Here is a 22,130-nt window from a genome sequence, read left to right on the forward strand (position 1 = left end):
GGTAGAGCCTCATTTAAGGATGTAACTGCCTTTCTAACTCCAACTGTTTTCAATGCAGCCTCACTGATTGACATTAAGTAAATGTTATAAATGTGAACTTGAGAATTTATTCGTTTACTTTGGAGTTTCCTTTGAAAAAACAGGGGGAAAGGTTGTGGCTAAAAAGAAGTTTGGAAATAGGTGGTTCACTATTTCCTAGCAGAGTGACCTTGTGAAGCAGCCCAGTGTAAAGATCACAGAAATATTTTAAAAGGCCACGTTACCTCAGAGATCTGTGGAAGCCTGGTTTCCTCCCACTCAGGTGAGTGTGTTGTAACATGTCGTGGCTACAAACACCCAACCTACTTCTTTCACTCGGACTGAACTGACAGCCCAAACTGAAGTTTAAGGCCTGCTTGGCTATGAATGCAAAATTCCACTAGTCAAATTTGAATCTCAACAGTGCTGAAAAGCTGTGGTCTGCATATAAAGTGACTGGTGGTGTGTGCACGGGAGTGGTGGGGGCAGGCGCTGTCACACGAGGGCACAACAGACGCCTCAGGAGTCTGACTGTAGACAGAGCCACGTTTGACTCTCAAGTCTGCTGCTTCCTAACCATGTGATGCTGGGTAAGGCACTCTGAACTCCAGGGTCCTCATCAGTAACATGGGGATAAAAATGCATCCCATCAAGCTGTTTTGAAGATAAAATGTGTGCACAAGTACTTGAGCACAGAGCCGGGCGCCTGCTGCTCCACAGGTGGTGGCCGTTGATCCAAGGCCGCTCTTCGTTTTCTCCGGGTTTCTCGGGGAGCTAGTGGTAAAGAACCCGCCTGCCACGCAGGAGACACGTGGAATGCAGGCTCAGCCCTGGGCTGGGATGATCCCTACAACAGGAAATGGAAGCCCACTCCCGTATTCTTGCCTGCAAAATTTCATGGACAGAGGAGCTCGGCAGGCCCCGTCCACGGGTCACAGGGTCAGCCATGGCTGCGCGTGCCTTTCGTTCATCTCGGCGGTGCTGGGCCTTGTCTGGCCGTGGCCGGGGGTGGAGGTGCTGCTCTGTACTTGTGGCACGCGGGCTTAGCTGCCCTTCGGCATGTGGGATCTTGGCTCCCTGCCTAGGGACTGAACTCCCGTCCCCTGCGTTGGAAGGCGGATTCTTAACCACTGGACACCAGGGAAATCCCTCAGGACAGTCTTTTAAAGGTTGAATGTCGCAGGTAACACCCATGGCTTTTTGGAGGGTAGGGGTTGTTTTTTCTCTTTATTTTAAAGCTTTCCAAACGGAAATATCCTATTTGCTTTTTCTGATAATTTGTGATTATCGTAAAACATTAAAATATAGAAAAAGTGAAAGCTTCTATGTGATGTCTTCCAAAAACATCCATTCTTAACTCTTTGGTATAGGTTTTTACAATGCCCCCCATTGGTTTTATATCATTTATTCCTCTTTATAAGTAGGGTTTATGCCAGTGAGTTAGCTGGGTGGCAGGAAGAAGTGAGGCCCTGTCCTGTTTGGGAAATCAGACCAGCCAAGGATTCGTGGATCTCAAACTCCTCAGGGAAGCTGCGTGGACACCAGAGGGAGTAAGACACGACAGACGGCAGAAGGCCGTGGCCTCCCCTCTTCCTCTGGCCCAGGAAGAGTGTGCAGCAGCCAAAGCAGCCAGTCCAGGCCTGGAGAAACACATGTGCCACTTCTGAAAAACGAAATCCACACACACCACATGCAGGCAGAAACAGATTCTCATCCCAGAAAATCAGTATGAGCTCACACTTTATTATGCACAGCATTGCAGAGGGGGCCGCCTGGAAAAGCCCTCGCACTAAGGGGGCCGCCTGGAAAAGCCCTCGCACTAACACCGCCCGCTGTCATCCTGCAGCTCCTTCTATGGCTCCTCTCTCCCAGGCGACTTAACTTCAACCCACAACCCACGAGGAAGAAGAGCGAAGACTGTCTGGTGTCTGGAAACAGGCTCAAGGAACAGAAAGCACTGAACCTTAAAGTCTGAGAAGAGACTTTTAGCCAGGATATGCGGTTGTCTCCTGGTCCTTAGTAGTCAGGGGTGAGCCACCTCGCAAAAGAGAGAAAATCATTTCAATTTTAAAATTGAAAATAGAAATGCAGCTTGAGTTCCAAGTCAAAATGCTCCATATACATCTAATGAGCTCAGCCAGGACCCGGATCCACGGTGGTCCAAGGCTCCGTAAAGTAAACTTGGAAATGGGCTGCTGGGGAGGGACTCAGGAAGACTGACAAGTGGACCGCTGAGGACAGATACAAGGGGCGGCTCTGGGTGAGGACACTGCTATTTAAAAATTTTTAAAAGTGATCTCACAGCTTCCAAGAGGAAGCGGTACAAATGCACTAGCCGGCTTTCCAGAAACCAACAGGAAGAATACCAGGTGCTTGGCTTCACAGGCATTTGTGAAACGGAAGATGCTTCCTCAAATTACAGCGGTTCAGAAGCGCTGACCAGTTCCTCCTTCAGCATCAACATATATGACAGAAAGATGACCAGGCAAATCAAAAAGAGCCATATCTCTACAGATATGCCAAGTTTGACTGTTCTTCCAAGCTCCTTGGATACTGTGTGCCTGACTATGAATTCCTTCTGTTACTTAATGAACAGTAACCAAGATAGCTCACAGCGTCCAAGAGTTGTTAACATGCAGACAGTAAAATATAGTTTTCTAAAGATATATTTTATCAAGTATTAGTCCTTAAGCCATTCAAATTGGTGTATAAACAACTATTTATAGGACTTAGAGAAAATTTTATTTTAAAAATTCAAATATTTAGAATCTGACATATGAGAATAGGCAAAAGTGAGAAAAAAGCACTTCTGTGGTAAGTATTTAGCTGGTTTGAAAGAGAGAGGAATCATTTACTCATAAAGGGGCTCAATGACGTTAAAAACAACACCCCGCGTTGTTCTGAACGGATCCCTAAAGCAGTGGGTTTAAGGCCCTCAAGAATCTGGGTGATCATCTCCCTCGATCTTGACCTCCAGTGCTGACAGGCACTGGCAAGAACATGTCTCCTCTCAAGTAAGGAACAGTTTGCAACCTGCTCTGAGTTTAGAAAGTAGACGAACGTTAGGAAAATTTCCTTAATTAAGATTCCCCGGAAGTAAGGCACGCGTGGCCCAGAGAAGCTGCTTGTAGCCCAAGGTCACTATTCTCTGCAAAATGTTTGTCTTGCAGAGATACTCTATCTTCTTGCTTCTGGCCTGGAGGCTGATGGAGGGTGCAGAACGACTCGATGAAATCTGAAAGAAGATGGACTTCACCTATCATGGAGCAATCTAAACACATGAACTTTTAAATATTTTAGAGTAAGGTTATCTTACATTAATCACCTCTCTCTCTCATGTCGTATTTACAAGCTAACAACCTTCATCTGTTGCTAGGATCACTATGCGTTGTAAGAATATCACACTCAACCTATGGAACAGGGGAGGGAGGGAGAAAGGCCCAGCGTGCACCCCTCCACCTCCCGGCTGAGGGCTGGTTTGGGCCCGTCTCAGCTCTGCCGCCCCCGCGGCTCACTGTTTTGGCCCCATGATAGCCTGCAGCATGTCTATGGGCAGAGGGAAGATGATGGTCGAGTTTTTCTCAGCAGCAATGGTGGTCAGCGTCTGCAGGTACCGCAGCTGGAGGGCGGCGGGAGACTCGGTGATGACCATGGAGGCCTCTTTCAGAGCCCTGGACGCGTTCATTTCTCCCTCAGCCGCAATGACCTACGGAGCAGCGGCAAGAAGAGATTAAACCAGAGGAAACGCTGGTTGTCAAGCTGCAGCCTTCAAACTAGGGCACGTCTGGCTCCAGCCACACATTTCCAGGGAGTCGGCCAGAACAGTTCCCAGGAAAACAGCTTCCAGATACTCAGTTTCTGTGATCTTCTCCCTGTAACTGATGTGCCTGAGTGTGTGCCGGAGGTCAAGACACCGTCTTTACAGGAGCGGGGATGGACCGGGGGATGCGAACCGATTTATATGCAATGCTATGGATCTAATGGATAACCAATGGGAACTGACTGTAGCACAGGGGACTCTACTCAAGGCTCTGGTGACCTATATGGGAAGAAAATCCAAAAAACAGGGGAGGGATGCATACGTATCACTGATTCACTTTGCGGCACAGGAGAAACGAACATTATGAAGCAACTATACTCCAATAAGAATTGAAAAAAAGACATCCTCTTTTACTATTTATTGTCTTTCTCCCATTTCCAGGGCATCAAACAAAGGGAAAATTCAGAATTCTGTGTAGGAGTTGAGAAAGTGAATGACCCAAATGACTGGATACAAAGCCTTTTGCAAGTCAGATAGATTTTCAATTCTTTGATTTCAAAGAAAGGGAAGAGGACCTTATTGTACTGCAAGCTGATAGATACTTAAAAATGTTTTTCATGAAAGATCAAAAAAGTCATAGGATTTTTCAGCACATAAATTCAGAGGAAGTGCTAAGTATTGTATAAAAGTATTTAAAAAAACCCCTTCCATTTCCATCTACTTATTTATATAAATAAGATTTCTTACTTCTCATACTTGTAGAAACGAAAAATAAGAGAACCGATGCCGACTCTTGCCTATTCTAGCGATAAGTAAGAGCCGTCGACAAGACGCGAACTCATTCTTCATTCATCTCATTGAGACCCTTGGTTGTAGTCAGAGAAAACTGCGAAGTGTTTTAACTTATATACTAGATGTGTTTCAGAAGGGTGATGAAATAATTCATAACAAAATATATTAGGAAAGGACTCTGTAGGGATGTGAAATGAAAATATAAATTCAAGGAGAAAAACGAAAAATGAAAATTCCTAACTATTAAAAGAGCTTATTTTCTCATCATTCTATAAAATAGAGAATGGAATCATTGTTACCTAAATTTCAAAGAAAGCATTTAAAATGAATGATGTTAACAGTTTTACCTCAAAATGTCAATATTTAAACCATGCCAGGACTTATATGTTTGGCAAATATCCACATTCAAAATGAAAAAATGTACATGTCTATTTAAAATGTGAGATGGGACACACAGATTTTCTGAATTCTTTGAGGGGTTATGTGAGCAAAGCTTGAAGGCTTTTGGAGAGGTGGGGAGGGCAGGGGTTTTAGAGTTTAGGTGGCTGCTGCTGCTGCTGCTGCTAAGTCGCTTCAGTCGTGTCCGACTCTGTGCGACCCCATAGACGGCAGCCCACCAGGCTCCACCGTCCCTGGGATTCTCCAGGCGAGAACACTGGAGTGGATTGCCATTTCCTTCTCCAATGCATGAAAGGGAAAAGTGAAAGTGAAGTTGCTTAGTCGTGTCCGACTCCAAGAGTACTGGAGTGGGTTGCCATTGCCTTCTCCAAGAGTTTAGGTGGTCTTGAGCTCAAATTGCAAACCTAACGCTTCCTAGCTGAATGTCCTCAGAAAGGTTATTTAACATTCTGAGCCTCAGTTTCTTATTCTTAAAATGGGAAAGCACCGACCTCATGGGACCATTGTAAGGAAGACAGAGGTCTATTATGCGTTGAAGTGTATAAACAGAGGCTAATTGCATAGCAAGGGCGAGTGACCAGACCTAATTTTTGGATCCACCTATGCCCTAATTCTTAAGAGATTCAGAAGCCAAATCAAGGCAGCTATTCCTAAGTCCTAATCCTAGGAGGACAGGTGTAAAGATACCATAACCCTCTTATAAGTATAGTTAGGTTGTTCTCACAGGAATCTCAAAATATTAATGGTTTTTTTTTCTTCTTATGCTAAATTTTTATTTCAATGCAACTGCATAAGTATGAGTATTTATTCAACGTATAACAATTATGACATCCACAGGGAATTTCTTAGGGGAAATAAGACTGCAAACACTATTGCACAGATCCTAAAAAACTATTAGGCTGGTAAATCTACAACTTACAGCTGGAGGTTTTCAATACTTCTGTGAATATGAGAATTAAAAGCAATGGTCTTACGACCAGTATAATTTCATTCAGTTACACAGTAAGCTTTGGGGCCTCCTGGGTGTCAAGACCTATAAAGGGGCTAGGGTACAGGAGGGACTCCTCCACGTCCTTCAGCTCCTGGCCAAGCAGGGCAGATGGACTCGGAAGCAGATCATTTCATTCCAACGTGACAAATGCTGACTGAGGCAGGTACAAGGCCCAGAGCTGGCAGGAAGAGGAAAGCAGTTTTTGCCAAAGGTGAAGTGGTGGGGTTATGCCCTCGATGAAGCGGAACAATAGAGGGTGGAGGCCTTGCTGTTTGGACTAAGGTGAGAAAGACTATTTCAGGCAGAACATGGGAAAAGGTACTTCGGTATAAAAAAACCTAGTGTTCCAGGAAACTATAAGCAGGTGAGCACTGTGAGGAGGAGGGGGAGGTGGGGGCGAACAGGGCAGAGGGGGAGTGAACTGTGAGTGGGGGAGGGGGGAGGGGGTGAATAGGGAGCGGGGTGAGCAGGAGGGGGAGGTGGGGGTGAGCAGGAGGGGGAGGTGGGGGTGAACAGGAGGGGGAGGTGGGGGTGAACAGGAGGGGGAGGTGGGGGTGAACTGGGGGGGCTGAACAGGACGGGGAGGGGGGTGAACAGGAGGGCGGGAAGGGCAGCAGGGACCCAGGTGTTCGTCTTTATCCTGAAGGTGATGGGAAGCCTCAGAGTTAGAGAAAAGCCTCCACCAGATGTTAGAGCATCAGTATGAGAAGAGACGGAGGAGAGCTTTCGGAGCGACCTGGTGTCAGTCACCAGTGGTGTGGGCGGAGAAGGAAATGGGCTGTTGAGACTCAACAGTGTGGGGCGGACTGGGCGGGACGCGAGGGGCACAGGCTGTGTCTGGGTTCTGTCCTGTGCATTAGGTGAGACAGAGGAGCCTTACTGGAAGAAGGGACCAGATTAGAGGATAAAAACTGGACTTTATCAGCATTTTAAAGCATTATGTCCCCCTAAGTGTGTGGGAAGGGCCCAGTGCCAGCCACACTGAGAAGAACTCTGGGAACTGTCTCCCAGGCAAGGCCTGGACAGAACACACAAGCTGACCCTGCCACGGGCACAGCAGGCTCTGATTTTTCCCGTCAGCTCAGATGTCCAATAAGGCGCTTTTTTTTTCCCCCTGTCTGGACACAGATCAACTGCAAAGATAGCTCAGCTCCCACTACCAATCAGCACACCATCTCTTGGCTGGGAAGCCAGACCCACCCAGCTGGGCACACATTTTGTTACTAGAAAAGCTGGTCTGAGTGAGCTGCCAAAGATGTGAACACAATACCCTAGCCGTGTCTAATACAAGCCAAGCGGGCGCTGTGGGCAGGGTCTTAGAAACCAGGCACTTGCAGTTTCTGCCAGAAGCCCGGAGCCCAGTCAATCGACACTTCCTATTCACAGAGCATTGTGTCAAAGCTCGGAGAAGGCAATGGCACCCCACTCCAGTACTCTTGCCTGGAAAATCCCATGGACGGAGGAGCCTGGTGGGCTGCAGTCCACGGGGTCGCTAAGAGTCAGACACGACTGAGCGACTTCCCTTTCACTTTTCACTTTCATGCATTGGAGAAGGAAATGGCAACCCACTCCAGTGTTCCTGCCTGGAGAATCCCAGGGACAGGGGAGGCTGGTGGGCTGCCATCTATGGGGTCGCACAGAGTCGGAGACGACTGACGCGACTTAGCAGCAGCAGCAGCAGCAGCAGTGTCAAAGCTGGTGAGTTCAGGCCTGTGGAAGGGTCCTGCTGTCTCCTCCTGCGGCCCAGGGGGCTGCTCTGAGGGAAGGGCTGGAAAGGCCACCTGCGTCCTGTACTCCACCCGCTCAGTTATCACACAACTAGGTCCAGAGGTGCAAGCCCAAAGCCCATGCCAGGCACTTTTCTGAGAATCGTGACAAAGGAAAAAAGGGAGAATCTGCAAGCACAAAAGATATTACATTTCCAGTCACGGTCTGAAAACCTTAAAAGAGGTCCCGCTAACATAACAGTTCAGGAGAATCTGTCCTCTTGTAACTTTTCTCTCAAATGACGCTTGTGAGCACTTAATGTGCTCATTTTCTTTGCAGTGTAGGAAGCCTTCATCTCAACCATTATCCATTCAGCTAGCAGCGGATGTCTGGATAATCTCTAGTCAGGGGTACTACAAAGTGCTGCTGTGAACACTCCAGCACACGTCTTCTGGGAAACAAGCACGCATTCCGCTCAGATCCACGTGGCCAGACGCTCCAGAGCTGTCGCACCAATGCGTGTTCTCGCCACCGAGACCTCCCCCTCCCCCACACTTGGATTTTTTTCTTTCTTTCTTGTTTAAACCCATTACAGTGAATGTTTAGAGTGGCATCTGCTTGTGACATGAGTTTGCATTTCAGGCTAATTAACTTGAGGAATTTTTCTCTGAAGTCTCTTAGTCGATAGACTCTTACAACCTTTTCCTTTGCAATTTATTTAAGAAACAGTGACCCCTATTTCTCTGAGAACTTGACTACTGGGCCTTGTGGTTGTTGTAGGATAACTGGACTCTATGGAAGAATTAAGACTCCTTGAGATTCTGTGTGTTAACCCCACCCTTACTACTACTGCTAAGTCGCTTCAGTCGTGTCCAACTCTGTGTGACCCCATAGACGGCAGCCCACCAGGCTCCCCCGTCCCTGGGATTCTCCAGGCAGGAACACTGGAGTGGGTTGCCATTTCCTTCTCCAATGCATGAAAGTGAAAAGTGAAAGGGAAGTCGCTCAGTCGTGTCTGACTCTTAGCGACCCCGTGGACTGCAGCCCACCAGGCTCCTCCGTCCATGGGATTTTCCAGGCAAGAGTACTGGAGTGGGGTGCCACTGCCTTCTCCGAACCCCACCCTTAAAGACAGCCAGATCCAGTGAGAGCCCAGTAATTCAGAATCCTAAGTGACTTTATTTTTTCTTATAAAGGGAAGTCAGGAGCTCTTTCCTAACTGGTGGAATGTTTGCAAAGGAGGCTCAGTCCTTCCTGGAAAGAAGGCAGTGAGGAGCACAAGAAATCTTAATTTCCACAGTCACTAATCAACTGTGTGATTTTGAGATCACATCACTTTTTTGGGGGTTGATATTTTTGTCAAAATAGTGGGAATGGCAAATGCGTTTCGTTCTCAGGGCCAATTTCAAGCAGCTGTGGGTGGTTACCGAGTGTGCATCAGGGCTTCCCAGCTGGCGCTGGAGGGAGAGCCTGCCTGCCAGTGCAGGGGACACAAGAGACATGGGTTTGATCCCTGGGCTGGGAAAATCCCCTGCAGGAGGAAATGGCAGCCCACTCTAGTGTTCTTGCCTGAAAAATCCCATGGACAGAGGAGTATGGCAGGCTATAGCCCATAGGGTGGCGAAGAGTCAGGTAGTACTGAATCGACTTAGCTCGCCCGCACGCACACCTAGAGTGCTTCAGCAGCATTCTCAGGTCAAGCCCAAGCTCAGTGGAAAGCAGCGCTGTGGTCAACGATGGGCATGGGAGCTGAAGGGGGACAGGCAGCATTTGTCACCTTCAGAAGATAATCTCTAAGGACCCTTGGGGCGCCAATATTCTGTATCGTCTATGTATGATAAATTCTATTATTCAACGTGGTTTGGGAACGGGGCTTTTGGTTAATGACAGATTCTAGGTAAAAGGGATCCCTCATTTTCAAAATAACTAAATTATAGTGAGGCATAGTTAATATCATTCTCATAAATACAATTAAATCTTCTAAATAAAATATCATGGTTTGGAGAGAAAATACTTGAGGGCCCTGCAGTGTCGGAAGCGCCAGTCAACCCACTGTTGTTCAGTCGCTCAGTCACGTCCAACTCTGCGACCCCACGGACGGCAGCCCACCAGGCTCCTTTGTCCATGGGCTTTTCCAGGCAAGAGCACTGGAGTGGGTCGCCATTTCCTTCTCAAGAAGATCTTCCTGACCCAGGGATCAAACATGAGTCTCCTGCTTTGCAGGTGGATTCTTTACCACTGAGTCACCTGAGAAGCCCAATTAACACATTAGGAAAATCTAAAAGTTCTGGTTAGTGAAACATTCTGGATGCAGTGTGTCAAATGAATCTATTTGGTGCTGGCTAAAAAATTAGAGTGACCCATCTGTGGCTTTGGAGAAGGCAATGGCAACTCACTCCAGTACTCTTGCCTGGAGAATCCCATGGATGGAGGAGCCTAGTAGACTGCAGTCCACGGGGTCACTAAGAGTGGGACAGGACTGAGCGACTTCACTTTCACTTTTCACTTTCATGCAATGGAGAAAGAAATGGCAACCCACTCCAGTGTCCTTGCCTGGAGAATCCCAGGGACAGGGGAGCCTGGTGGGCTGCGGTCTATGGGGTCACACAGAGTCAGACATGACTGAAGCGACTTAGCAGCAGCAGCATCTGTAGCTTACAGGGCATCCTAACAGAAGGGCAGGGTTCTGTGGTTAGCCAGTTATCACCAGCTGCTACTGTTTTCTAACAACAACAAATTGGTTTGCTACTGGTATCTTGGGAGATCTGTCACGTCCACAGCAACTGCTCCTATGAAGACTGTCCCTCTTCCTCCATCTATTCACAGGTGAGGGCTGGTCTGCTTCCCACAGCATTCGGCCGGGAGACACACGCACTTGAGAACCAGACCTTCTCCCCTCCAGCTGTCTGCAGCGAGGCGAGGCCCAGGATGTGGAATGCCTGCCTCCCCTGAGGCTGCCTTCTGGTCTCTGGCTTTGATTCTGGTGAGGCTTGACTCTACTTCCTACCCTTGGGTTTGGTAAGACATCCCTATGAAGTCATTTGAACATATCTTCTTTTCCAGATTCACAAATATTCCCTCAGCACCTCCCATGTATGTCACACACCCATGCAGGGTTAAGACACAGTCAGGGATGATGATTTAAAAAAAAGACAAAAAGGGGAAAAAAATCAGACATCAAGGAAAAAGAAGTGGGAAAAAAAAAAGAGGAGAGAAAGGAAGATGGAAACTGTAAGAAGGAAGAACAACTTGGGAAAAGGAAGAAAGAGACAAAAATAAGGAAGGGATGGGACAGCCGTTCACTCTGAAGTCAGACTGTTGGTGTGTCCTTAACAGAGGGCTGGGAGAATAACGCAGGGCGTACGCAGTTCTAACAGAGCCAGGCAGCTATCTATGTACTGGAATTCCTAGGAGGTGCGGTTTGTAAGAAAGCAAGGTGAAGGACAGTATGTGCTGTGACCCTACTTCTGTAAAATAGGCCAGCAGACTGACAGCCTAGTCAATAAACCCCAATGAAAATCTGGGGGTGTCAACATATACACTGAGCTGGTAAGAGGAGTGGCCTCTAGTGGGAGGGGATATGATTTAAAGTGATGAGGAGAGCTTTCATCTTTGCTACTTTGGGACTATTTGGATTTTTTACAACCAGCATGTTTACATTGTATATTTAAAAAGGAAGACTCAACAGGAAAAACAAACCACACAAAAAACACAAAGGTACCTTGGCTCGGGCCTCCCGGGACGCCTCTGCCTCTGCAGCCATGGCTCTCTGCAACTGCACTGGCAGCTTCACGTCCTTAATTTCCACGCGCTCCACCTTTATTCCCCAGTCATCAGTGGCATCATCCAGGGTACACTGTTAGGAAGACAGAAGGCAGGCTGAAAATGTTCAGTCCTCACTCAGGAGCCTAAGGCAGCTGTGTTCATTGGGATCTGGAGTGGGTGAGGCGCTGGTGGAGGGCTGCAGAGAGAGTCAGCCACGGCGGCATGCAGGCTCAAGTGGGAGGCTGGATTACTGGGAAGTTTTCTTGATTCTGCTACTAATAAGCTAATGTGGGTTGGCTAACGTTTTCTAAAAGAGCTAAATTCCTTCTGCTGCTGCTAAGTCGCTTCATTCGTGTCCAGATCTTTGCGACCCAATGGACTGTAGTCCTCCAGGCTCCTCTGTCCATAGGATTCTCCAAGCAAGAACACTGGAGTGGGTTGTCATGCCCTCCTCCAGGGACCTCCCTGACCCAGGAACTGAACCTGCGTCTCTACGGCTCCTGCACGGCAGGCGGGTTCCTTACCATGAGTGCCGCCTGGGAAGCGTTGCAACTAACTCTGCTGTGCAGATTAAAAGTGGCCATGGAAAATAATATACCAATCAATGGGTGTGGCTGCATTCTAATAAAACTGCACTTATTAAAACAGGTGGCCAGAGAACTCCTGAGCGAATGGGACTGTGCGAGCCAGGCTACTTCTTTGTGCTTCAACCTCCTCCCTTTACAACGGGAGGAGTGAAATCACACTATTCCATTTCATACGGTTGTTGGGGCATCACAAGAGACCAAAGAAATCTGCACAAACAGTAACAGTTCAGGTGATGGTACCTGATTTTTTTTGACCAAGTCAGATTTGATTCATCATCTGTTATGAAGGCAAGATTGGAAAGTGCAGGAGTTACAAACAAAGTCATAGGACTCGCACAGAACGTGGCTCCAGCCATACCTGCCCTGTCTTGCAGAATAGCCTCTGAACTATTATGCTAAAAGAAAAAGGCTAACACTAACTTTGGGGAAAAAAATTTATACTGGAGGGAATTTAAAAACAATGCACGCATTGGAGTGTTATTAACCTATAACCTACTTATATGAAAAAAATCCCCCTCCATCAAGCTTGGGGAGAGTTTTCTATGAAGAAAAAAAGGCCAGTGATTCTCCAAGTTGACTTAATGAAAAGTTGTCAAATGCCCATGGGCCCTGTGCTCCTCTTCCCAAACCTGCAGTTGAGCTGCGCCAGCGGTGCCCGCCTCACCTGCATGTTGTGTGCGATTTCCTCCCTGTCAGAGAGGATCTGGGAAAGGTTCTTGGTGCCCAGGACGTTCCTCAGGGTCGTTTGTGCCAAGAGACGGGTTGCTGAGTCAGCGTTGGTGATGTTTGCCACGGCCAGAGTAGCGTTCTGCACACGGTAATAGACCACGCCGTCCACGCTGATGGTGACCGAGTCCTTAGTGAGGATCTGCGATGCAGGGAGGCAACGGGAAGTCCATCAGCCTCCCCTTTAATAAGGCTGCAAGGACTGTGATCCCACTGAATGTCTTAAAATAAGAGCTGATTTTTTTAGTAAGTGCTATTGACTGAATGTTTGCATCTCCCTAAAATTCATGTTGAAACTCCATACCCAATGTGTTGGTGTTTGGAGGTGGGGCCTTTGGGAGGCCACGAGGGTGGAGCCCTCATGAATGGGATTAGCACCCTTATAAAAGAGACCCCAGAGAGACCCCTCCCCCTTCTACTACATGAGGACATAAAGTGAGGACACAAACAGTGATCTAGGAATGGGGAGGCAGGCCCTCATCAGACACCACATTTGCTGGTGTCTTCACCAGCACTACTTCAGAACTGTGAACACTACATATCTGGTTTATAAGCCACCGAATTTGTTACAGAGACCGCAAGGGACTAAGACCGCCAAGTATCAGGATGTTCACTATGTCTTAAAAATTTTAATTAAGTACTTTCGTTTACTATTAATTCCATTCACTCATTTGCTCATTCAACACATACTGAGACTTAGTCACAGTCAGTAGCCGGCACTGTGCTAGGTTTCAGGGATAAAGGCATGAAAAACACTTAGTTCCTACTTTCAAGGAGGTCAGGGAATCAAGGGACGCTCTAAGGGACAAAGATGGGCAGTTGCAGGTGGCAGAGGTGAGACATGAACTAACTCTTGAAAAAGGAAATAATTTTCTGAGGATGGAGTGAGAGTATCCAAGGCAGACAGCAATGTGTGACAAGGGGCGGGGGCGCCAGAGAGCCTGTGTCTGATGAGCCTGAAGCAGCGCAGTGTTACTGGGACCAAAGAACTGAACTCTCTTCACAGGGCGATGTCAGGGTGAAAGCATATTTACAGTGTGCTTCATAAAATGGTTACAGGACACAGACCCAGTGTGTCAGTGCTTCCTGTCACGTTCAATGGCAGAGTCCTTGGTTTGGTTCAAAGCCCTTTGATACCTGTCCTCTGGCCTCCTTCCTCCCCACTCCTGCACACGTCCTCCACTGGACGATGTGGGGCTCCCACATGCACCGCGCTCCTTGTCCCGGGCCTCCACAACGTCAGACGGGTACAGCATCTAAGACACAGCTCAAGTGTCCTCTTCTCTATGAAACTTGCCTGACCCTCCCAGCAGAGTTACACACTCATTCCTTCGCCCAGTCCCTGCAGTGACGTGATTTATTGACACCACTGCCTCCCTGTTAGACTATGAACTTCCTGAAGGCAGTCTGTCCTTTTATCTGTAGCACTGGCAGAGTGCTTGATACACAGCAGGTAGTCAGTAAAACAGGAGAAGGACTAGACTGTGGGAGGAGCAGTGTGGGGAGAGTCAGGAGGCCTCAACTACAGTCCCAGCTCTGCCAGCTCCTCCTCAGGGACCTCCAGCGAGGGCTTTCAGCTGTTTGACTTAGCGATTCCTCATCTGTAAGATGGGGCTACTAATATTGCCCAATTCTAAGCAAATTTCTTTGAAGGTCAAAAAAGATGTTTGCAAGTGAAGCCATTTTGAGAATGTAAAGATGTACATGGGAAAAAGTCATAAAAATGATAATAGCTGTTTAGTTCTGCCAGGCATAAAAAGAGTTAATTCTTTTTTCTCAGTAACATAAAAATACTTCAGATTTGGAGGAGAAGTGGGGAGTTTGTAAATAGATACATAATATATTACCATCTTGTGTGAAAATTAATTTTTTCCCATGATGTGATGGAAAATGTTGGTCATTTCTAAAGGAATTCTTGCCATGGAGACTCTGCCATGGCTGGAGCTTTGTAAAGTTGCAGCTTCTCTATCTACTGATTATTGTAGGCAGAGTGTTTATCTTCCTTCATAACAAGTTCACAGGGGATCAGAAAAAGGACTGCTTGCCAAGTTTCAAACCGCTCTGCGTTCAGGGAGCAGCTGGAAGGCAGAGGCTTGCCGTGACCCTGCCAGATGCCCGCTGTGTTTACAGAGGAAAGTGCCAGAACTCCCTGCTACTCTCAGAGGGCTCCTTCTGAGAGTCAACCTTCCACACAGAGAATACAGACGTGCTCTCAGTCTTGCTTTTACGGGTAAAACGATTTCTGGTGTCACTACATACGTGTGGATTACAAAGTCTCGCCTCACTGACTGCTTGGCTCAGGACCAGCAGCGAAGCTTCTGAGCTGGTCTCTGGATTCTGTGACCAGGCGCCACCGCTCTGCTGAGGGCCTGGCCTCGGGCCAGCAAACACCAGCAGTTCTCTTTGGTCCTGCTTCTCAGGCCTTCTACCTGTGATGGTCATGACGCCCCCTCAGACACAAGGGCCAGGATGGCCATCACTGTGTCAAGGGCTGGGACAGAACAAACGTAGGATGCACTCAGCATGGAGCTGTCCCACAGCTAAGCCTTGACCCAGGACTCTGAAGGTCCTGGCCCTGTCCTTGAGTCGGGAGGAATTCTTGTCTACTTTCTGGGATTCTGCTGTGAGCTTCAACGGTGAGGCACTTTGAAAAAGCACGAAATAATTACTCATATAAAATATCATATTCTTATCTAAAATACCAAATGGGCAGTCTCTAATTCTTTGGCTTCTAACCAGTTTACCCAGAATACTGTCAAGCACTGTAAGAGGAATGTTCTATCAGAAACCCAGAGAGAAGTGTGGTAGGGAGAGTGCTGATGACAGTGGTAATGGTGAATTATGCTGACGCTGACACTACAGTACGTTTATAATAATAATAAGCACTTTCACAGCGCTGACTACTTATCAGCCTCTGCTCTAAGCACTTTGCATAGAGCGTCTCATTTAGTCCTCACAAGAACTCTATAGAGCAGGTCCTGCTATTATAACCTCTACTTTATAGATGAGGAAATGCGGGCATAAAGAGAAGTTAAAGAACTTGCTGGAGGTCACAGGGCCAGAAACCGCTGAGGGCAGAGGGGCTCTCCAGCTGTGCTGTGGCCGCTGGCCCCGCTGCCTCTCCACGCCAGGCCCCGGACAGCTCAGTCACCCACAGCAAACGACAACCTTACCTCCTGAGGAGGAATATCAAATGAAATAGTCCTCATGTCCACTTTGATGAAGCTGTCAGTGCACGGCAGAATAAAAAACAAACCTGCAACAGAGACATACCTGAGGTCAGTGCACACCGGCTCCTCACTAATCAGCTCACCGTGCCCTTCCTTCTCACAGGATCAACCCGATTAACCGCAAGGAAGCAGGGCGTCTCAGTGGGTGCGCTGGGAGCCAGGAACGGCACCCTGGACCCCCGAGTGGATACGCTGGGAGCCAGGAACGGCACCCTGGACCCCCGAGTGGGTGCGCTGGGAGCCAGGAACGGCACCCTGGACCCCCGAGTGGGTGCGCTGGGAGCCAGGAACGGCACCCTGGACCCCCGAGTGGGTGCGCTGGGAGCCAGGAACGGCACCCTGGGCCCCCGAGTGGGTGCGCTGGGAGCCAGGAACGGCACCCTGGACCCCCGAGTGGGTGCGCTGGGAGCCAGGAACGGCACCCTGGACCCCCGAGTGGGTGTGCTGGGAGCCAGGAACGGCACCCTGGGCCCCCGAGTGGGTGCGCTGGGAGCCAGGAACGGCACCCTGGACGCCACGGCTTTCTCCCCACAGCCAGCCGTCCCCTCGAGACCTGTGGGCTGCATTTCCTCACTCCGCTTTTACTGTCACCCATTTGCTCTCACTTACCATTGCTTTTTGGCCGTCCCACACGGCATGTGGGATCTTAGTTCCCCGCAGGGACTGAACCCGTGCCCCCTACAGTGGAAGCGTGGAGTCTTAACCACTGGACCACCAGGGAAATCCCTGGTTTCACTTAGACCGATGCAACTGCTTCTTATGCCATCTTGCTGTTTCTTCCAGTTTGCTTCCCACAAACAAGCCGTACCACACCCTGCACAACCTGTCCCTGCTGACCTCTTCACCAGCCCCCTCTTCTCATCCTGCACGCCGGCTCGGCTGGGCTGCCTGCAGTTCACTGACCCTACAGTGCTCTTCTCTGCATGGCTCTGCACACGTTCTGATCCTGGGGATACCTCTCCTCCAGTTCTCACCTTTTCCTGCCGAGATGTCACCTCCAGAAAGCATCCTGCTACTTGGGGCCGACACTCTTCTCTGGGCTTCCACAGCCACCTGTGACTTCCTGACATAACACTGACCACGTGGGACTGTAACTGTCAACTGTCTCCTTGCCGGCGTCCCACCACCAGGCAGAAAGGTGGCAGAGACTCTGTTTTCATGTCCCTTGAATTCTCAGAGCCTGGAACTCAGTGAGAGCTTAACTGAAGTTTGCCGAAAATAATGACTGGAAGCATTTATTTCAGTAGGGAGTCTCACACTCAAATTTCGATAGCTGCAGCTATTTCTGGCCTAAAGATAATCTTAACAACTCAAATAGGAAGGGGAGGGGAGAGGCGGGAAGGAAAGGGTAATTTCTGGTAGGCTGTACTGCTATTGTTGCACAAATTCTGCTGTGAGAAGTCTTCTAAGTCAACAGAGACCTTCATGAAGGAAATCACATCAGTAAAAGGATGCATTTTGCTTTCCAGACCAACAGTGCAAGCACTCACCAGGTCCTTTCGCTCCTCCTTGTAAGATGCGACCCAGTCTAAAGATGATAGCTCTTTCATATTCTTTTATGATCTAGATTAAAAACACAAATCATAATTTAACATGAGGAGTACAAGTAGTTACATGCATAGCTTTTGAAATATAATATTTCTCCTCTAAATAGGTGAGATGTTTATAACACCAGATAACAGCTATAGGCAACATGTTAATGTTTAGTGACCCCTCCCAGAATAACCAAGAATTAAGTACTTTTTTGTGGATTACAAAAGCAGTAGATATTCACTGAGTAAAATCTGGATAGTATACAAAGAGTATACAAAAGCAAATTCACAACTTCACTCCTCAGCTGTTAACAATGTTATTCAATTACTCATGAATTGTCAACACAGGGGGAAAAAAGTTAACAGCCTTATAGCTTGTCTTCTGGTTCATTAAATTATAATAGTAACTAATCTGAAAATTCTTAGAGCATATTTTATCTTTTTAGGAATATGTAAGTGACTGTCATTTATCACAGTATTAATAACTTCATGGAAAATAGATGGGAAACAGTGGAAACAGAGACAGACTTTATTTTCTTGGGCTCCAAAATCACTGCAGATGGTGACTGCAGCCATGAAATTAAAAGAAGCTTACTCCTTGGAAGCAAAGTTATGACCAACCTAGATAGCATATTAAAAAGCAGAGACATTACTTTGCCAACAAAGGTTCGTCTAGTCAAGGCTATGGTTTTTCCTGTGGTCATGTATGGATGTGAGAGTTGGACTGGGAAGAAGGCTGAGCACCGAAGAACTGATGCTTTTGAACTGTGGTGTTGGAAAAGACTCTTGAGAGTCCCTTGGACTGCAAGGAGATCCAACCAGTCCATCCTAAAGGAGATCAGTCCTGAGTGTTCATTGGAGGGACTGATGTTGAAGCTGAAACTCCAATACTTTGGCCACCTGATGTGAAGAGCTGACTCATTGGAAAAGACCCTGATGCTGGGGAAAGATTGAGGGCAGGAGGAGAGGGGACAACAGAGGATGAGATGGCTGGATGGCATCATAGACTCGATGGACATGAGTTTGGGTGAACTTCAGGAGTTGGTGATGGAGAGGGAGGCCTGGCGTGCTGCAGTCCATGGGGTCCCAAAGAGTCGGACACGAACTGAACTGAATAACTTTATAGAAGAAACACCAGCACAGGGGGGACAGTAACCACGCGGCAGGTGTTGTGTTGAGTACGTAGCTCATTTAACCCTCACAGCAGCCCCATGAGACAGACCTTGCCACTCCTCCCATCTGACAGGTGAGGAAATTCGGCCAAGGTCACACAGTGAACAGTGGCGCCTGCAGCCACATCTCAGAACCCTGACTCTGGAGGACTTTCTCACAGGATTGGCCTGCATCCCTGATTCCAGAAAATTTTAGGTGGTGATCCTTACTTTAACCCACAGGAAGGGCTGACTGGATAGGGGCTGAAAAGAAGTCTGTTTTAAAGACAATTTTTTATTTTTTGGCCACACCCCAAGGCATGTGGGACCTTAGTTCTCTGACCTGAGATCAAACCCACACCCCAGTTCATTGAAAGGTGGGGTCTTAACCACCGGACCACCAGGGAAGTCCCTGAAAAGCAGTCTTAAAATCCCACTGTAATAGGTGGCTACAGTAAATTTTTCAAGAGATGAAGGGAAAAGAATTATAGGTCAGTATGGTCTCTCTTACACACACATACACCCTTCATGGGCTTATGTACTTATGAGTTGACCCCGTTCCAGATGTGAATGAAATCTTTTTTACCTTTATGCACATCCATATTGACATTGGGAAAGTTATAACCGTGAACAAGAACGACACAGCCACCAAAATCCATCCACAGACACCGAGGCCTGTACTGGGGCTATCTGTGGAAATAGAAAAACATACAGTTCTTACCACTGTCCTTAGCATGAGCCCCATCTTCATCCTCGCCGCTCACTGAACGTCAGTTGTTTACATGGACTTGCCCATCGAGTCCACATAAAACCCCGAGTGCAAGTGCTCCTCCCCTGATCTTTACTGTGTGACGAAGTGACACAACGATCCATACCCAACTACCAAGAAGGTGGAGTTCAGTGCAACATCGTTACAATACTAAGCGCTAAGATACAGCGTCTGTTCAGAACATTCTGAAAACACAAGAATAGGAGCAACTCACACCACACTGTTGGAATGGAGGTGAAACCAGGGTGGGGTGGGCAGGGTGGGCAGGCAGTGGCGGCAGCTGTTAGAGGGGCTTCTTGCGGGATGTGACGGTTAAGGAAAAACCAGTGACAAAGAAGGGGACGGAGGGAAAAGCCATTTAAGCCGAGGGTACAGCGTAATGAAAGGTGAAAATCATGATATACTTTACGAGCTCACTTAGGTCCATCTGTAAAACATCTCACTAGGCATACGCACAGCTTACCGCGCATGTTGGTTTTGCTTTCTTACTATTATGAAAACGCTATAATGAACATCTTTGTACATGGTTTTTCCTCCTACATTCCTAACACTTTAACTTTTCTGTAACATGAAATTGGGTTTTCGTTTTTGGCTGTGCAGTGTGGCCTGTGGGATCTTAGCTTCTCGGTCAGGGATTGAACCCATGCCCTTGGCACTGAAAGTGCAGAGTCCTAACCACTGGTCCACCAGGGAATTTCCTGAAGGAGCTTTTTGTCTGATCACAAAGATAATATTAATACAAGTCCCACTCCAAACAGTTTAGAAAAGTATAGAAAAGAAGGGGAAAATTACTCAATTCCAAGATGATAAATATTCTTCCAAACCCTTTTTGTGCATGCAAATTTTTCAAAGTAAATAAATAAAATTTGCAACCTATTTCCTTCCCTTCTAGGTATTATTCTTTCAGCTTCCTTTTCAGGCTTTGTTGCTAAGCATTTGTGCCTTTTCTGTTTCAGTTTTATTTTTATCAATTGGTGGTTTAGTTGCTAAGTCGTGTCTGACTCTTGCAACCCCATGGACTGTAGCCTGCCAGGCTCCTCTGTCCATGGGATTCTCCAGGCAAGAATACTGGAGTGGTTTGCCATTTACTTCTCTAGGGGATCTTCCCAGCCCGGGAATCAAACCTGGGTCTCCTGCACTGCAGGCAGATTCTTCAGCAATTGAGCTACAGGGGGTCAAGGGATTTTCATCAACTACACTTGCACAAAGTTAGAAAAGTCAAATAGTTCCACAAGACGAGTGCAAAAAAGAGGGCAGTCCTCTGCTCACCTCTTCCGATTTCTTCTATTCAAGGCAAGTGCTCTTTCAGCTGTGTATTGTGGTATCTGACTTACCTGTTTCTAAAGAACACACGGGTTTTGTTATTGCTTTTACAGTTTTAAGCTTCATCTGTTGACTTCCTAACCCTCCCCCACCACATAAAGACACCTATCCTTGGAATTGCATGAAAATATCAAATTTTATATTTCATAAATATGCAACCATGATTCAGAGCTAAGCCATGCAGTGAGGCGTAATTTGTTTTCGCTCATACAATTTACTGATTTTTTTTCTGGAGTCACTGTCCTCTTCTTTTGCGTACTTTTCGGTGTGCTTAACGACTCCACTCTCTTCAGTTGTCTGCACCTCCTTTGCGCAGGCTCAGGTATTCTACCCATTTCGCCCGCCTAGGAAGCAGCTCGGAGCCGCGTCTGGACCGATTGATCTCGGGCTCCCTCCGCTTGCCTCTCACTGCCATCCTGGAAATCCCCCTGCTCTTCCTGAGCTGCTTCCTACTCTCTGTATCTGCTGTCTTCCTGGTTCTTGGTTTCCTTTCTGTGGGGGACAGAGGGCCTGAATAGGCTCAGGGATAGATCCCTGTTCTTTTCAAGCATGGAAGGCTGGTCTTTCCAGGAGCTGTTTTAATAATGAGAGGGAGAGAGGGGGCCAGAGAGGAAGAGGTAGGCCACGTATGGGTGATTCCTTAGATCAGAGGAGCAATTTAGACGGCACCGAGAAGAGGTTCCGAATAAACAGGAGGTCAAGAAAGCAGCAGACCGACGGCTGGGAGCACAGAGAAAAGACAGACACATGTGAGCATCCAGGTCAAGTGCTCCAAAACCCAAGATGAAAGATGAGAAATATACACGAGTACTTGCGTCTGGTTTCTTTTGGCCGTGCCGTGTGGGATCTTCCCAACCAGGGATCAAACCTGTGCCTCCTGCAGTGGGACCGTGGAGTCTTAGGAACGGCCAGGCAAGTCCCTCATGAGTCCTTTCGTTATGCGTGACTTTAGTTTTCTGATCCTGTGTCATGGTGTGAGGTAAATGTTCTACAAGTGATCCAAGTTAACCCTGGAGGCTTCTAAGTTATCTCTTTGAGGGGCATGGACACATTCAGTGAGAGATTTCAAGCAAGGCCACACGTCACTTGTGGAGAGAAGTCCGGTCAGGTGCTGTCGTAACAGATACGAATCACAGCAGCCTTTTTAGGCGGCTTGTTATACTTCCTGCACTGTGTTGAATTACTTTAGACATGTATCTCATTTACTCCTTACAAAGTCCCTGGGAAGTTAGGTGTTTTTAATTTCACTTTACCATACCATTCACATCCTGGAATGTGAAGTCAAGTGGGCCTTAGAAAGCATCACTACGAACAAAGCTAGTGGAGATGATGGAATTCCAGTTGAGCTATTTCAAATCCTGGAAGATGATGCTGTGAAAG

The 22,130-nt window shown here is 47.6% G+C and overlaps 1 protein-coding gene across 1 annotated transcript in view; it reads right to left on the reverse strand.

The window, feature by feature from the left end:
- Window positions 1–2,743: 2,743 nt before the first annotated feature.
- Window positions 2,744–22,130, reverse strand: part of STOM (stomatin) — a 32,524-nt gene continuing 13,137 nt past the window's right edge. Inside the window, exons 2-7 of the mRNA XM_027550693.1 lie at window positions 19,245–19,348; window positions 17,466–17,538; window positions 15,919–16,001; window positions 12,684–12,887; window positions 11,389–11,523; window positions 2,744–3,724 (exon numbers count right to left, since the gene is read on the reverse strand). Coding sequence (XP_027406494.1) covers window positions 3,530–3,724; window positions 11,389–11,523; window positions 12,684–12,887; window positions 15,919–16,001; window positions 17,466–17,538; window positions 19,245–19,348 — 794 coding nt within the window. The 3' untranslated portion in view covers window positions 2,744–3,529. The remainder of the gene's footprint in view (window positions 3,725–11,388; window positions 11,524–12,683; window positions 12,888–15,918; window positions 16,002–17,465; window positions 17,539–19,244; window positions 19,349–22,130) is intronic.

The sequence above is a fragment of the Bos indicus x Bos taurus genome, chromosome 8 (genome assembly GCF_003369695.1).
Source record: "Bos indicus x Bos taurus breed Angus x Brahman F1 hybrid chromosome 8, Bos_hybrid_MaternalHap_v2.0, whole genome shotgun sequence".
Lineage (NCBI taxonomy): Eukaryota > Metazoa > Chordata > Mammalia > Artiodactyla > Bovidae > Bos > Bos indicus x Bos taurus.